Here is a 17,474-nt window from a genome sequence, read left to right as displayed (position 1 = left end):
ACTCACTGCCATCGAGTCAGATCCAACTCATAGCAACCCCTCCTTGGGTCTGAGGTGGTGTCACTACGAAAGTTGATTGCCCAATCTTCCTTCTGAGGAGTGGCTGGTGGGTTTGAACTGCCAGCCTTCTGGTTAGCAGCCAAATGCCTTAAGCACTATGCCACCAGAGCTCCCTTGAACACACTAGCAGCTCCACATAAGATGTAGTAGACTGCTTCCATAAAGACTGACAGCCTTGGAAACCCTATGGGGCAGCTCTACTTGTCCTCTAGGGTCACTATGAATCAGAATCAGCTCAGTGGCCACGGATTTGGTTTGGTAGACATTCAATGACCCATGGACCTATTAATCATACTAGATCTTACACACATGACTTGAAGACTTCTCCACTCAGTGCACAAATGTTCTTCTTTTCCATTGCTTCCAGAACTTCTTTTCCACATTCCACTTGTTACATCTCTGTAGCCCCCAGCAGAGTCCCAACCATCACTATTAGTTTGTTTTGCCTAACCACCACAACTACCTCCTAAAAGTTCTCTGTCACCTTTAATCCACTGGCCACACGACATTGGATCATGATTCTTCTTTCTTTGAACTGCTTCAGTGACTTCTCAATACTTTTACTAAAAATCCAAGGCATCTGAGATGGACCCTTGCTAACCTCATCAATCTCATCCACTGCCCTTCTCCCCTTCACTTACTTTTCTCCGGCCTTGTTTTAGTTCTCCAATCATGCTATCCTATTTTTAATATGAGAACAATCACACATACAGTCTTCTCCACCTAGAATTCCCTTCCTCTATCTTGTCACAAGGTCAACTTCTCACCCTTCAAGTGTCTCTTTCAATGTCACCTCTTCTCTAAGTCTTCCTTCACCACCCTCTGTAAATGCTTCCCCAGTGAAGTTCTCTATCACTTCACTCAGTTTAGGCTGTTAGAAATAAACAGTTTTAACATCTGTATTTGTTTGTAGTTTAGGTCTTCCCATTCCACATTGTAAGCTATATTAGGACGAGGACTTAGCTTTGTTCATCATACTACCCAACACATGGCACTGTGCTCTGCACACAGTACAAACTAATGCATATCTGTTAATAGAAGAATGAATAGCTCAGCTCATTGCAAAGCTAGCAATGGATTGCTTTCCCACTCCACACTGGTTCTATGAGCTGAAGAGTTTTACCAGTCTTTCAGCTCTCATCCAAAGAGAATTTAATAGGCTTCCACTAAAGAGATATACCACATATTTGCTGACCAGGATTCGGGAGAATTTGGAAAAGAGCTGATAGAAATGTGCATAACTTCAAGAGTAGAGACCACATGGCTTAGGAGGAGAAAGGGGGCAAGACTCCCCAAAATAGGAAGAGGCAGGCTAGATTCAGAATTCATAAGGTCTTTCCCAGACTTTTGGGAGGAAGCACTCTATTCTGGGGATGTGTTAGAGGTGATGACAGTCTGGCAATGGGTTATCCACCCTTCTGTGTTATCCATGACACTTCTGACATTCAGCACTGCAGGAGGACGTGTGATATAAAAGACATAAAGCCTAAAGACACAGTGACATAATGATAAGGACTGCTGCCAATTGCTTACAATTTCAAGGACACACTTTTGTTTAACCTATTATCTGCTGTAAGCCACAAGTGTGATATTAGATACCAAACCAAAAACACTGCCGTTGAGTCGGATCCAACTCATAGCAACCCCTCCTTGGGTTTCTGAAGGTATCACTATGGAAGTAGATTGTCCAACCTTCCTTCCAAGGAGTGGATGGTGGGTTTGAACCGCCAGCCTTCTGGTTAGTAGTCAAATGCCTTAGGCACTATGCCATAGATAGTGCTTTTAAATGAGGAATCATGTTTTCAAGTCTAAAGATATATGAATATTTTCTATATTGCTATGGGAAAATAACTATGATTATGTATTTTCCATAGTTACATTTTTTGTTCCTCGAAGTTAACTATTTTAAAATTAGGTTAAATATAAGCAATCATTTTACATGTATATATTCATCCTGCTCCCATATGTTAGTCCTCAGAAGTACTTGTGTTATGATTAAGTCTGCCCCAAAATTGGTATTGCTTAAAAAAGTCATGCCCTTGAGATTAGAAAAAGTATGTCTATTAAAAGAGTATTTTGGATGGCAGACTCCCTGTCAATTCAAGGCTGACTCATTTGTAGCTGTAAAGAAGGGTAAAAGAGGAGTGTGTATGACACACTTGTCCATGTCAAAAACCTGAAAACAGATGGTGCTCATGATGTATATTATTCTGTACAGAAAGATAATTTCTAAAAGGAGGAAGCAGAGAGGACAAAGACAGAGGGGCAAAACAAAATCCTGAGGGGCAAAATAATTTCTGATTTTTTATCTGGAGCCTAAATTCATTTTTTGTCAAATGAACAGAATTAATAATTAATTACAGGACTTACAAACAACTGAGTAAAAAGAAAAAGTAAAATAAATAAAAATAAACATCCAAACAATCTCGAACAGAATAAAGTGGTAGGATCCAAACTTCTCAAATTCAAAATTTACTACAAAGCACAGTAATCACAGCAGTGTGGTACTAGCCTAAGAACAGACATATTTATCATATAATGAAAGTGAGATTCTAGAAATAAATCCATATATTTACTGTCAATTGATTTTCAACAAAGAGATCATGACAATTCAACAACGGAGAATAATCTCTTCAACACATGGGGCTGGGACAACTTTATACACACGCAAAAGAAGAATGAAGTAAGACTCCCATTTCACACCACCTACAAAAATTAACTCAAAATGGATAAAAGACCTAAATGTAAAAGCTAAAACTATAAAACTGATACTACAACACATAGGGATAAATCTTCATGAATTTGAATTAGGCAATTGTTTCTTAGATATGACACCAAAACCACAAGGAACAAACACAAAAATAAAGTGGACTTTCTCAAAATTGAAATTTTACGCTTTGAAATCACTAACAACAAAATTAAAAGAAAACTCACTAAGAGAGAATAAATATTTGCAAACTATGTGTCTGATTAAAGTCCAGTATCCATTATATGTAAAGAACTCTTACAACTCAACAATAAAAAGACAATCCAACTAAAAATGGGCAATGATCTGAATTGACATTTCTCCAAAGAAGACAGACAAAAGCTCAGTAAGTATATGAAAAGATGCTCAATATTATTATTTGTTAGGGAAATACAAACCAAAACCAGATGAAATATCATTTTACCCCCTTTAGAACAGCTGTAATGAAAAAGGTAATAACAAATGTTGACATTAATATGGAGAAATTGAAACTATTATCCATTATGGGAATGTAAAATGGCACAGCTGCTTTGGGAAACAATTTGGCAGTTCTTCCAAAAGTTAAACATAGAGTTATCATATGACTCAGCAATTTCATTCCAAATAAATACTCAAGAGGATTGAAAACATGTTTCCACTAAACACTTGTATATAAATGTTGATGACAGCATTATTCATAATAGCCTAAAAGTTGAAACAACCCAAATTCTGTCAACTGGTGAACAGATAAACAAAACGTGACATATCCACACAAAAGAATATTATTCAGCAATAAAAATGAATGGAATACTGATGCATGCTACAACATGGATGAACTTTGAAAACATTATATGAACTGAAAGAAAGTAAACACAAAATGCCACATATTTTAGAATTCCATGTATACGAAGTGTCCAGAATAGGCAAACTTACAGAGGCAAAAAGTAGATTAGTACTTGCCAGGAGCTGGATGCTGGAGGAACAGAGGGATGATGATTGCTAACAGATAAAGGATTTCTTTTTGGGGTGATGAAAACATTCTAGAATTAGTGCTGGTGGTTGGAAAATTTTATGAAAACCAATAAATTGTAAACTTTAAAAGGATTAATTGCATGGTATGTGAATTATATCAAAATGAAACAAAAGGCAGCAATCACCAATCAAAGCTAAAAAAGAAAGAAGAAGAACACTGAATTGGACTATGAACCATTTGCCTCTCTGGATTCAATGTACCTTTCACAGAATTACAAACACTGTTTGTCTAAGCATGTATTTTCCATGGCTCTCTTATTCTATTTCTGGAATTTTACCTTCAAATTTCAACTTCACCTTTTCTTGTATGATCAACCATCCCAATTTACCAGGCCTGCAGGGGAGAGGGCAATGGTTCCTGTCACGTGGTACTTGTCTAAAACAGGGACATTTCCAAGAAAACCAGAACGTTTGACCTTGCATGACCCTGAATAATTCATTTGATTCCTCTGCTCTTTCTCTTAAGTATTCATGATGCTCTGCATACTAACTACATTTTACACTGTACTTCAAGTACTGATGATACACTGCATGTCACCTTTTACACTTTTTTCCTAAACCTCCACCTTTCTCCCTATATTATTTCATTTGTCTCAATGGTTTTTATCATAAAGCAATTGTTCACAAATTAATATATCTTGCCTGGGTCTCTCTCCTGAATTTGAGATCTGAATAGCTATCTTCTGGATATTTTCAATTTCATCAAGTCAAACACTGAATCTAAACCTGCTTCAGTGGCTAAATTAACTCTCTCTTTATTTTATCACATTCACTTAATCTCTTGAGCTAAATGAATCATCATCTCCTCTCTTCTTTGCTTCATTTCTGCATCTAATGAATCACTATACACTCTAATGATACTACCAGTGACATTTCTCTAATTTGCCCTACCTCCTACCTCTCCTACCTAATCCTGCTAACATCCATGACTGAGACTGCTGAATACCCAAATACTTCTCAGACTTTCAAAATCCATAATCACTTTTAAAAATACATAATACATTATGTAATGGCAACATTCAAAATAAAATACAATATTAAAAGTAAAAGCAAAGACAAGACAGAACACATTGTTTATTTCTTAAAAATTAGACAAACTCTTACTCCTCAGAGATTGACACAGTACTTCCCGCTTCCTTTCTTTTCCTCTCTCTTCCTCACCCTACCCCACACCCATACACATCAAAACCCACCAACCCACACAGCCATATATACAAATACACACGCACATAAAAGCTTCAGCAATGGGTACACGCTTGAAATTACTTCAGCACAACTTGATATTTTGGGCTTCAGGGCAATTGTTCTCTCCTTCTGAAACTCCAAATATGTCTATCTAATCGACATCCTTCAAAATTCCTGTCAACAATTACAGGTGCAAAAGATCATTAAAAAGACAGGAAAGGAAGAAAAGACCAAAATGGATGTCACAAGAAACTCTGAAACTTGCCCTTGCATGGCGAGTAGCTAAATCAAATGGAAGAAATGATATGATAAAAGAGCTGAATAGAAGATTTCAAAAGCAGCTTGAGAAGACAAAGTAAATTATTATAATGAAATGTGCAAAGACCTGGAGTCAGAAAACCAAAAGGAAGAACACACTTGGTATTTCTCAATCTGAAAGGATTGAAGGAAAAACTCAAGCCTTGAGTTGCAATACTGAAAGGTTCTATGTGCAAAATACTGAATTATGCAGGAGACATTAAAGGAAGATGGAAGGAATACAAGAAGCACTGTACCAAAAAGAACTGGTCAATGTTCACCCATTTCAAGAGCTGGCATATGATCAAGAACCAATGGTATTGAAGGAAGAAGTTGAAGCTGCACTGAAAGAACTGGCGAAAAACAAGGCTCCGGGAATTGAATGGAATAACCGCTGAGAGGTTTCAACAAACAGATGGTGCACTGGAGGCACTCACTTGTCTACGCCAAGAAATTTGGAAGACAGCTACCTGGTCAACTGACTAGAAGAGATCCATATCTGTAGCCATTCCAAAGAATGGTGATCCCACAGAATGTAGAAATTATTAAACGATATCATTAATATCACACACATGTAAAATTTTACTGATGATAATTCAAAAACAGTTGCAGCAGTATATTCACACAGAACTTCCAGAAATATAAGCTGGATTCAGAATAGGATGTGGAACAAGGGATATCATAGCTGATGTTAGTTGATATTGGCTTAAAGCAAAGAATACCGGAAAGATGTTTACATATGTTCTATTGACTATGCAAAAGCATTTATTATGTGGATCATAACAAATTATGATAACATTGAGAAGAATGGGAATTCCAGAACACTTCATTGTACTCATGAGGAACCTGTACTAGACCAGGAGGCTGTCATTTGAACAGAATAAGGGGATACTGCATGGTTTAAAATCAGAAAGGGAGTGTGTCAGGGTCATATCCTTTTACCATATTTATTTAATCTGTATACTGAAAAATAATCTGAGAAGCTGGACTATGAAGAAGAACGTGGCATCAGGATTGGAGGAAGAATCGTTAACAACTTGAGATGCACTGACGACACAACTTTGCTTGCTGAAAGTGAGGATGACTTAAAGCACTAAATGATGAAGACTGAAGACTACAGTCTTCAGTACAGATTACATCTCAATATAAAGAAAACAAAAATCCTCACACCTGGACTGATAAGCAGCATCACAATAAATGGAGAAAAGACTGAAGTTGTCAAAGATTTCATATTACTTGTTTCTATAATCAACGCTAATGGAAGCAATAGTCAAGACATCAGATGACATATTGCATTGGACAAAGTGCTGCAAAAGACCTCTTTAAAATGCTGAGCAGTCTCCTTGAAGACTAAGATGAGCCTAACCCAGAGCCATGGTATTTTCAATCACCTCAAATGCATTTGAGAGATGGACAATGAATAAAGACCAAAGAAGAGTTGACGCTTTTGAGTTGTGGTGTTGGCAAAGAATACTGAAAGTACCATGGACTGCTAAGAGAACCAATAAATCTATCCTGGAAGAAGTGCAGCCAGAATACTCCTTGGAAGCGAGAATGGCCAGACTTTGTCTCACCTACTTTGGTCATGCTGTCAGAAGAGACCATTTTCTGGACAGAGATATCATAGTGGGTCAACAAAAAAGTGGAAGGCCCTCAACAAGATGGGCCAACACAGTGGCTGCAAGAATGGGCTCAGATATAGCAAGGATAGTGAGGCTAGCACAGGACCAAGCAGTGTTTCTTTCTGTTGTACACAGGGTTGCCATGAATCAGAGCCAACTTGACGGCACCTAACAACATTACAGGTGCTATAAATCCTTCCTTGACCACACTAACCCCCAAAAGAATAAATAATTTTATTCTTTTTTTTTTTTAACAAACTTACAGTGTTATTTAAAAAAAAAAAAAAAAAAAAAAACTCACTGCCGTCAAATTGGATCCAACTCATAGAGATCCCTCCTTGGGTTTCCGAGGGGGTATCTTATCATTTAATACTGTAATTTATGTCATTAGGTAATTTTCCCTCCAAATTAATAGGGAACCCACAGACAAGAATTCTATCTCTTTTATCTCTGTATCTGAAACTTAGGAAATAACAGGCATAAGACTCAATTTGTTGAACTCCACTAATATTTTGATATATTTATTACCTTGATGAAGTGAGGATAACTCATGCATCTTACTTAAAATATGACTGAGTGACATTTTAATAATAAATGAAAGGAATATTTGAATAGTTTACACATACAGTTATAAAAATATTAAGTATATTGACATGTGTATCCATCAGCATAAATGTGTGTGATAGGATATGACAAACAACACAAGTACTGTCACCCTGCTTCCTTTGTGTCTACCTACTACTTTATCTCTCTCTTTCTCTACACAGTTAAGCTCTTTGAAAAAGTCACGAACATTCATCATCTCCTCTTCCTGAATTCTCCTTTCCTCTCAAGACTATGGAACTACAGCATTTCCACTCACCTATATGCTAAAAGGAGCTCTGGTGGCACAGTGGTTAAAGCATTTGGCTGTTAACCAAAAGATGGGCAGTTCAAACTCACCAGCCACTCTGCAGGAGAAAGATGAGGCAGTCTGCTTCCATAAAGATTTACAATCTTGGAGTTCTGCTCTGTCCTACAGGGTCACTATGAATCAGAATTGACTCAATGGCAGTGGATGGGATATGCTAAAACTGCTATGGCAAATGCCACTAATGACCTCTATATGGCCAGATCCAAAGGACACCTCTTATTCCTTAAGTGTTCTTTAGTCTCTGCTGCATTTGACGCTGTTGGTTATTTCCTTTGAAATTCTCTACTACCGTGGATTCTGGTTCCCCCAATTTGTTAACCACTATTTCTCAGCTGCATTGGGAGGTCTTTCTCCTTTATCCACACTTAAACATTGGTTTTACTTAGAACTTTCTCTGTTATTTTTTTCTGACTACATTTCCTTTGGTGATGTTACTTACTTTACCAGTAAACTGAAAGCTTCAGGTTCATATCCTCAACTGTGTTGGTTCTTTGTCTTTAGATAATTCACAGGTATCACATAATCACTATATCAAAATCTAAACTGATTACCACCTAACTACCCCCAGAACTGGTCTGCTTTTTTAAGTTGGTTTGCTTTTTTGGTTGATGATCCTTAATTCTCTAAGCCATATGGTTGTTGTTGTTGTTATGTGCAGTCGAGTTGGACCCGACTCATAGCGACCCCTCCTTGGGTTTCTGAGGCAGTATCACTACGGAAACAGATTGCCCCATCTTCCTTCCAAGGAGTGGCTGGTGGGTTTGAACCACCAGCCTTCTGGTTAGCAGTTAAGTGCCTTTAGGCACTACGCTACCAGAGCTCCTCTTAAACTCCTCCATTTCAGCCCATATTCAATTGACTATCAAGCACTATATATTTCCTTGTTACTCAGCTCTTAATGTCTTCTTCCTATACCCCCTCTTACTGCTAACATCAAGACTTTACTATCCCTCCCCAGACTATTACAATAATTCATTAATTTTCTTGTCTTTTACTCACATCACAGACATTCTGTATTTTCCTTTTTTACACCAAAGTACATAGTTTATATATACACCAAACCAAACTCACTGCCACTGAGTTGAATCTGACTCATAGCAACCCACATTGGGTGTCCAAGGCTGTAAATCATTATGGAAGCATACTGCTTCATCTTTCTTCTGCAGAGCAGCTGGTGGGTTCGAACCACCAAACTCTTGGTTAGCAGCCTTAACCACCATACCACCAGAGCTTCTTGTATATAAATATATACATATATTGCAAATCTGACTATGCCACTGTCCTAATGAAAACCTCTTAATACATCCCAATAACTAAATTTAATATTTATTAAATTTTATATTTTCTTCTATTCTATTAAAAATTTTTAAAAAAGAAAGAGAGAGAGAAACAGAACAGAAGAGAAGTCTGGTCACCAGCCTTTAAATTGATTTTCAGATGCATTAATAATTGTGACTTACAAGTTTAAAAACACTGACCTATAGGTTATAGCCCATCCTTAATTATATCCCCTAATGAGTTGGGTCCGACTCGACAGCACATAACAACAACAACAACAATCTATTGTGCCCTTTTCATATTATTCTGGAAAGGCATTTATTTGGATGAAGAGAGTTCAATTCACAAATATCACTCTATAAAGAATCATAGTAGAAATAAGAAAGGAATTGCAAACTTCAAAATGTTCAAGTCATCTGTGGGGGGGGTTTACTATTTTAATTAGAAAAGCATAGTGTTAGCAAAGGGACTCTCAGAGGTGAAGCTCCAAAGAGGTTGCAGTTAGTTCTTCTCAGCCACTACATCAGAGGGACCATGAGTAACGTTGCACTAACTGCATGTAAATTACAACAGATTTCCACATAAATCTGTGGAGAGTTAAAGCAAAGTAAGGAAGAAAATGAGCTAAAGTCTTGCTAGGAAGGGTGACAATTTTTGTTTCAAATCTAATAAGGTCCAACTTAAAATAGACATTGGAATGTGTGGGGGCAATTAAAATGGAACCTTAACATATGGAATAAAATATTTTAATATCAGTGTTAATTTCTCAAAGAACTTTCCCAGAAATTACTCAAATCCAAATACAAGTAAAACATTTTCTACAGCCCAGAACGTAAGATAGGAGCTCTGGTGGTGTAGTGCCTAAGGCACTTGACTGCTAACCAGAAGGCTGGAGGGTCAAACCCACCAGCCACTCCTCGGAAGGAAGGTTGGGCAATCTACTTACGTAGTGATACCTCCTTGGAAACCCAAGGAGGGGTCGCTATGAGTCGGGTGCGACTGGACAGCACATAACAACAATAACAGAACATAAGATGGAAAGCAGAGACCATAAATAGTCTATGAATTACCAAGAAAAGTTCCATTAACAGCAAAATTTTAAGGAAATGTTTTCTTTTTCTTACCAGGATCATAATTCTATGCAGATGATTGGATATAGATGCCACTCTCTGCAGAAATGTAAAGCTCTTTACATTTTATCTCATCAAAATCTACATTTGATACTTAGAGTTTACTCATTTAGGGTTGCTTCTCTACTCTCCTGCTGTGACTGTCAGTTGGCCATTTAACTACACATTAGTATCTGTACTTCAGGATTCAATGTTAGAAATAAAACTAGAGGAAGGATCCACTCTTTTGGAATGTCTATTATCTTCAAACAATTTAGTGTGAATTTGAGTAAGACATTATGCATTTCCCTACTTAACCTCTCCACTGGGGACCTTCCTTTCCTCTCCCTGTCCCTTGCCCATCTACTTCCATGAAGTCATATGCTCCAGCCCACATATATTTCAAATCCAAAAATCAGAATTGCTGCCACTCCAGAGCCCTACAAAATGAGTCCCCTTCCTATAACTAGTTTCATCCTTTCAATATGGCACTAGAGACACCACTTAACAAAGATAGTTAAGACAGAGCTCATGTTTTCAGATAATTTTACGTAATTCAATAGTAGTCTTTTTATTACACAGACACCAGAGTAGCCAGGGTGCCTACTCCCACATGCAATGTGAATTAACGAATCTGTAATGAGTGATCTGTGTAACAGACAACGTTCTCAGTCAATAAAACCAATGCCATACTCACGGTGAAGGTTGGTGGGGCTGGTTTTCAGCATTTCTTGGTGTTTTGCAGGCAGCAGGCTTCGCCATGTCCCTGACAACACACCTGGGGCGCATGATAGACAGCACAACGCACTATTAATTATAAAATGGGTAGAACACATCTGGAAATTAAACACGGTACTGAAAATACAGTCTAAAGGAAAGTCTTTGCAAGCCCCTTCAATACTAACTGGAGTCCTGGAAAAGCACTCAGAGTTGGATACCTTCAACCCAGGCCTCCAAGAGCTCAATTACACCCAAAGGAAACTGTGCTAGCTTCTGTATTTGATTTTCTTATTAGCATCAATAATATCACTTTCAGCAGCTTTCTTCACAACAGAAATACTATTCAAAGCTTTGGCCTCACCATCTGAAGATATCTGAAAACTTAAAAATAGGAGCAGCAGGTGTGTTGATATGCTAAAAGTTGGACAGAATTTTCTATGGTTTTGGTTATTTTACTAAAAGATATGGACCTTTGTTTCATACCATTTATCACCACACAGGTTGTTTTCATTTTGTAAAAGAGAGATCTCAAAAAATCCTTTGTATTAAAAATCCCCTTCTCACTAAGAGAGGAGGAAAAACTGGAAGGAAATGTTCATATATAAAGTGTGCTTATGAGTGAGTGCACATGTGCATATGATTATGTGTGTGTATGCACGTGTGTATAATCAGTATTACAGAAGATATCTCCAAAAAGTGAAAAAAAAACAGTAAACGTTCTTTGTGTTATCAGTTGTCTGTCATAGGACAAATAAGTACAAAGGGTGGACAATATATCAGAGCTCAAAAGGGCATACACCAGGAGGAAATACTCTTACCCTCACATAAATAGGGCTTAGACAGCATGAGAGATATTCGTTGGCAGATATCAGAAAACAATCTCATGTGAGGCTGTACTTACATGACCCAAATATGCCTTCACCTTAAAACCCTTAAAATAAACACTGCTTTGAATGGGGAAGCCTTGGTTATAGAACTGAATCCCTATCTTAAACTTTGCTAAATGTAAACACCCTTAGGAAGTGGGATACTAAAAGTTAATTTGGTTAAGAATTTTCATGGAGGCTGCCTGGAGTATTGACTACTGTTAATATTTAAGGCCAGTCATGTTACTCCAGAAGTGGATCCTTCGTGAGGTGGTGGCAGGTAAACTGTTTCCCAGAGCTAAAAGCTGCATGGCAAAACTCTCCACTTCTGAAAGAAATGATACAGGGAAACGTGGACACGACGCACAAAAACGTGTACACACACACTGGTCATTCCAAACAAAGTCAAGTGAAACTTAAAAATCAATATGTAACATGACGAGAAAAGAAAAATGTGCCATTTCAAAGCTTCAGCACACCTTCCTCCTGGGATAAAAGAAATGTGTCATTTGTCAAGAGCTGATGCTAAACTCTCAATGGATTTGTTGAAAAAATATGAATCAAAATCTACATAAGAACTATAAAGCCTTCTGCTTTTTGTTCCAGTTTAAGGGAAGAAGGCCACTCAGATATCAGCATTAGCAGATCATTCAGAAAGGCAGAAGGGAGAATTTGTTGCTTGTTGTTATGTGCCATCAAGTTGGACCCGACTCATAGCGACCCCTCCTTGGGTTTCCGAGGCTGTATCACTATGGAAGTAGATTGCCCAACCTTCCTTCCGAGGAGTGGCTGGTCGGTTTGAACCTCCAGCCTTCTGGTTAGCAGTCAAATGCCTTAGACACTATGCTAGGGAGAAGTAATATATTAAAATTTCTGATATCTTAAACATTAATCTAACTTACACAAAGTATAATGCCCCATGAGTTAGATTTCATAGCACTGGAAAAGCTTTAGCAATTCTCACTTACTAAAAACAGTACCCATAAAGCATGTTTAATCTGTATGCACTGGTTTGTTACAATAACTGAAATAGTAGCAACTTTGGGAAAATGTTTCACTATGAGAGACCTTCTCTTTTTTTCCCTTATAAAGTTACAAATATTTATAAAGCTTTGAAATAAAAGAAATCTGTCACATAATTAGTCTTCTTTAAACATGCATTGATGTGACTATTTTGTAATAAGTGTGAAGTAGCAGCCAGCACCAAGTGTGGGCTACTAAGAAAAACTTTGTTTTGTTTTTTTCTGAGTGATAGTACCCAGCAGTTTGGGTTTAAGATTATAATAGCTAGAATGTTCATCCACCACTTGTCAGTTTGCTGTACTGTGGTGGATTGTGTGTTGCTATGCCACTAGAAGCTATGGCACCAGTATTTCAAATAGAAGCAGGGTCACCTTTGCTGGACAGGTTTTAGCAGAGCTTCCAGACTAAGACAGACTAGGAAGAAGGGTGAAGTACTCTAATTCTAAGAGAACTAACCACTGAAAACCTTATGAATAGCAGTGAAACACTGTCTCATACAGTGCCAGAAAATGAGACTCTTGGATTGAAGGCACTCAAAATATGACAGGAAGAGCTGCCTCTTCAAAGCAGAGTCGATTTGAAGACTAAGGAGTGCCTCAGCCAAGCCACGGTATTTTCAGTAGCCTCATATGCATGTGAGAGCTGGATAATAAGTAAAAGAGGACTGCAAAATAACTGATGCATTTGAATTGTGGTGTTGGCAAAGAAAATTGAATATATCATGGACTGTTAGAAGAACCAATCTGTCTTGGAGGAAGAATAGCCAGAATGCTCCTTAGAAGCAAGAATGGCCAAACTTATTTCGTGTTTTGGTCTTGTTGTCATGAAGGAACAATCCCTGGAAAAGGATATCATGTTTGGTAAAGTAGAAATTCAGTAAAAAAGAATACCATCAACAAGATGGACTGACACAATGGCTGCAACAATGGTCTCAAGCATGGTGATGAATTGTGAGGAGGTATACACAGGGTTGCTATGAGCCAGCAATAATGTGATGGCAACTAACAACAACGACATTATGCTTCTTCTGTCAGCATATGCCATTGAATATGTCTGATATAAACTTTATATGAGTTTCTGAACTTTAAAGTTTTATTGAATTATAAAAATAAACACCTTGCTCCTCAAAAATATTATCTTTAGAGTTAATTTAAATATACTGTGAAAGGGAAGACATCATACTTTTTTTTTGGTAAAGTTTGTTACAACATACCTTATGTTCCCCACTAGCATATATTCTAACCACAGGATAAGACTACCATTCATCTGTCACTTTGTCATACTATGGTGGCTTGAGTGTTGTAGTAATGCTGGAAGCTATGCCACTGGTATTTCAAATACCAAAAGGGTCACCCATAGTGGACAGGTTTCAGCAGAGTTCCTAACTAAGGCAGACTAGGAAGAAGGACGTGTCCAGTTCCATTTCTGGAAGAACTGACCACAGAAAACCTTATGAGTACCAGTACGGCATCATCTGATATAGTACCAGAAGATGAGCCCCTCAGATTGGAAGGCATTCAGAATATGACTGGGAAATAGTGCCTCCTCATAGTAGAGTCAACCTTAAAGAAATAAATGAAGTAAAATTTCCACGATATTCATTTGCTGATGTGGCACAACTCAAAAGGAGAAGAAAGAGTTAATAACATCCATTAGCAATTGGAACATGGAATGTATGAAGTACGGATGTAGAAAAACTGGAAGCCATAACAAATGTAATGGAATGCACATAGATTGATAGCCTAGGCATTACTCAGTTGAAATGGACTGAAATTGGCCATTCTGAACCGGAAAATCATGTGGTCTACTAGGCCAGGAATGACAAATTTATAGTCAAAGAGAACATTTCAAGATCTATCCTTAAGTACAGTGCTGTCAGTGATAGGATAATATCTATATGCCTATAAGGAAGACAAGTTTATAAAGCTATTACTCTAATTTGCACACCAACCATTAAGACCAAAGAAAAAGAAATTGAAGGTTTCTCTTGACCAACTTTTGCAGTCTGACATCGACCAAACACACAATCCAAATGTATTGATCATTGCTGGTGATTAGAATATTAAAGCTGGAAACAAAGAAGATGCATTGGCAGTTGGAAAACATGGCCTTGGTAATAGAAATGATGCTGGAGATTGCATCAGAGAATTTTGCAAGACCAATGATTTATTCATTGCAAATACCTTTATTCAACAACAGAAACAGTGACTATACATGTGGACCTCACTTGACTGAATAAAGAGCAATCAACTCGACTACATCTGCAGAAAGAGATGATGGGGAAACTCAGTATCATCAGTCAAAACAAGGCCAGGGGCTGACTGTGGAACAGACAAATGCAAGCTTAAATTGAAGCTGAAGAAAATTAAAAGAAATCCATGAGAGCCAGAATATGACCTTGAGCATATCCCACCTGAATTTAGAGACCCTCTGAAGAATAGATTTGATGCATTAAACACCAATCGCCAAAGATGAGAAAAACTGTGGGAAATATCAAGGACATCATACATGAAGAAAGGCCATGATAAAGACAGGAAAGGGAGAAAAGACCAAAATGGATGTCAGAAGACACTCTAAAATTTGCTTACGAATGCAGATTACCTAAAGTGAATGGAAGAAATGAAGTAAAAGAGCTAAATAGATTTCAGAAGGCTCTTGAGAAAATGAAGTAAAGCATTATGAAATATTCAAAGACCAGGAGTTTGAAAAGCAAAACAAAGAAACACACTTGACATTTCTCAAGTTGAAAGAACTGAAGAAAACTTTAAGCCTCAAGTTGCAATACTGAAGGATTCTATGGAAAAATATTGAATGATGCAGCAAGTATCAAAAGAAGATGGAAGGAATACATAGAGTCACTGTATCAAAAAGAATTGGTTGACAATAAACCATTTCAGGAGGTAGCATATGATCAAGAACCACTGGGACTGAAGAAAGAAGTCCAAGTTGCAGTGATGACATTGGAAAAAAGTAAGTCTTCAGGAACTGATGTAATACCAATTGAGATGTTTCAACAAATAGATGCAATGCTGGAAGCACTTATTTATCTATGCCAAAAAATTTGGAAGACAGCTACCTGGCCAACCAACTGGAAGAGATTCATATCTGTGCCCATTCCAAAGAAGGTGATCCAGTAGAATACAGAAATTATTGAACCATATCATTACTATCACACACAAGTAAAATTTTGCTGAGAATAATTCAAAAAGTTACATTGATAGGGAACTGCCAGAAATTCAAGCTAAATTCTGAAGAGGACATGGAATAAGGAACACCACTCCTGATGTTAGATCTTGCCTGAAAGCAAAGAATACCAGAAAGATGTCTACCTTTGTTCTACTGACTATGCAAAGGCATTCAACTGTGTGGATCATGACAAAATATGGACAACATTGCAAAGAATGAGAATTCCAGAACACTTAATTATGCTCATGAGGAACCCAGGTCAAGAGACAATCATTTGAATAGAACAAGGGGATAGTTACTGCATGATTCAAAATCAGGAAAGATGTGTGTCAGGGCTGTGTCCTTTCAGCACACTTATTCAATCTGTATGATGAGCAAATAATTCAAAAATCTGGACTATGTGAAGAAGAATGTGGCATCATGATTGGAGGGAGACTCATTAACAAACTGGGATATGCAGATGACACAAACTTGCTAGGTGAAAGCCAAGAGGGCTTGGAGAACTTATTGATAAAAATCAACAACTATAGCCTTCCGTTTGGATTACAACTCAATGAAACAAAGACAAAATTCCTCCCAACTGGAGCAACAAACAACATTATGACAAACAGAGAAAAGACAGAAGTTGTCAAGGATTCCATCTCACTCAGATCCACAATCAGTGACCATGGAAGAGCAGTCAAGAAATCAAATGACATTTTGCACTGGGCAAATTTGTTGCAAAAGACCTCGTTAAAGTGTTGAAGAGCAAAGATGTCACTGTGAAGACTATAGTGCACTTGACCCAAGCTACAGTATTTTCAATTACCTCATATCAAGAACCATTGGAACTGAAGAAAGAAGTCCAAGTTGTAGTGATGACATTGGCAAAAAAACAATTACCAGTGAGAGCTGGACAATGAATAAGGAAGAGTGAAGAAAAATTGATGCACCTGATTGTGGTGTCGGCCAAAAATATTGAGTATACCATGGATTTCCAGAAGAATGGACATATTTGTCTTAGAATGGATGTATTTGTCTTGGAAGAAGTACAGCTAAAATGCTCCTTAGAAGGGAGAATTGCAAGACTTCATCTCTCATACTTTGGTCATGTTATCTCTTCTGTGGAGAAGGATATCATGGTTGGTAAAGGAGAGGGTCAGCAAAAAAGAGCAAGACCCTCAACGAGATGAATGGACACATTGGCTGCAATAATGGGCTCAGGCAAAGCAACAATGTGAGGATAGTGCAGGACTTGGCAGTGTTTCATTCTGCTGTACATAGAGTCTCTGTGAGTCAGAACTGACTCAACAGCACCTAACAACATAATAATTGAATCTGAGTTTAGAGGCAGGAAGAACTATTTGTTTCAGACCGTTATACATTCAACCAATTTGGGTAGACTTTTTAGGCTATTGTTGTTGTTGTTATGTGCCGTCGAGTCAGCCCCAACTCATAGCGACCCCTCCTTGGGTTTCC

The 17,474-nt window shown here is 37.7% G+C and overlaps 1 protein-coding gene across 1 annotated transcript in view; it reads right to left on the bottom strand.

Moving 5' to 3' along the window:
* The window catches only part of RIMS1 (regulating synaptic membrane exocytosis 1), a 685,283-nt gene that overhangs the window by 518,557 nt on the left and 149,252 nt on the right, over positions 1–17,474 (bottom strand). The window contains exon 2 of the mRNA XM_007945190.1: positions 10,919–10,999. Within this exon, the coding sequence (XP_007943381.1) occupies positions 10,919–10,999 (81 nt within the window). The remainder of the gene's footprint in view (positions 1–10,918; positions 11,000–17,474) is intronic.

This window comes from Orycteropus afer, unplaced genomic scaffold, assembly GCF_000298275.1.
Source record: "Orycteropus afer afer isolate SDZICR_OR568_19922 unplaced genomic scaffold, OryAfe1.0 scaffold00133, whole genome shotgun sequence".
Classification (NCBI taxonomy): Eukaryota; Metazoa; Chordata; class Mammalia; order Tubulidentata; family Orycteropodidae; genus Orycteropus; species Orycteropus afer.
Note: the sequence above shows the minus strand (reverse complement) of the source record. Positions and strands in the feature narration are given on the sequence as shown.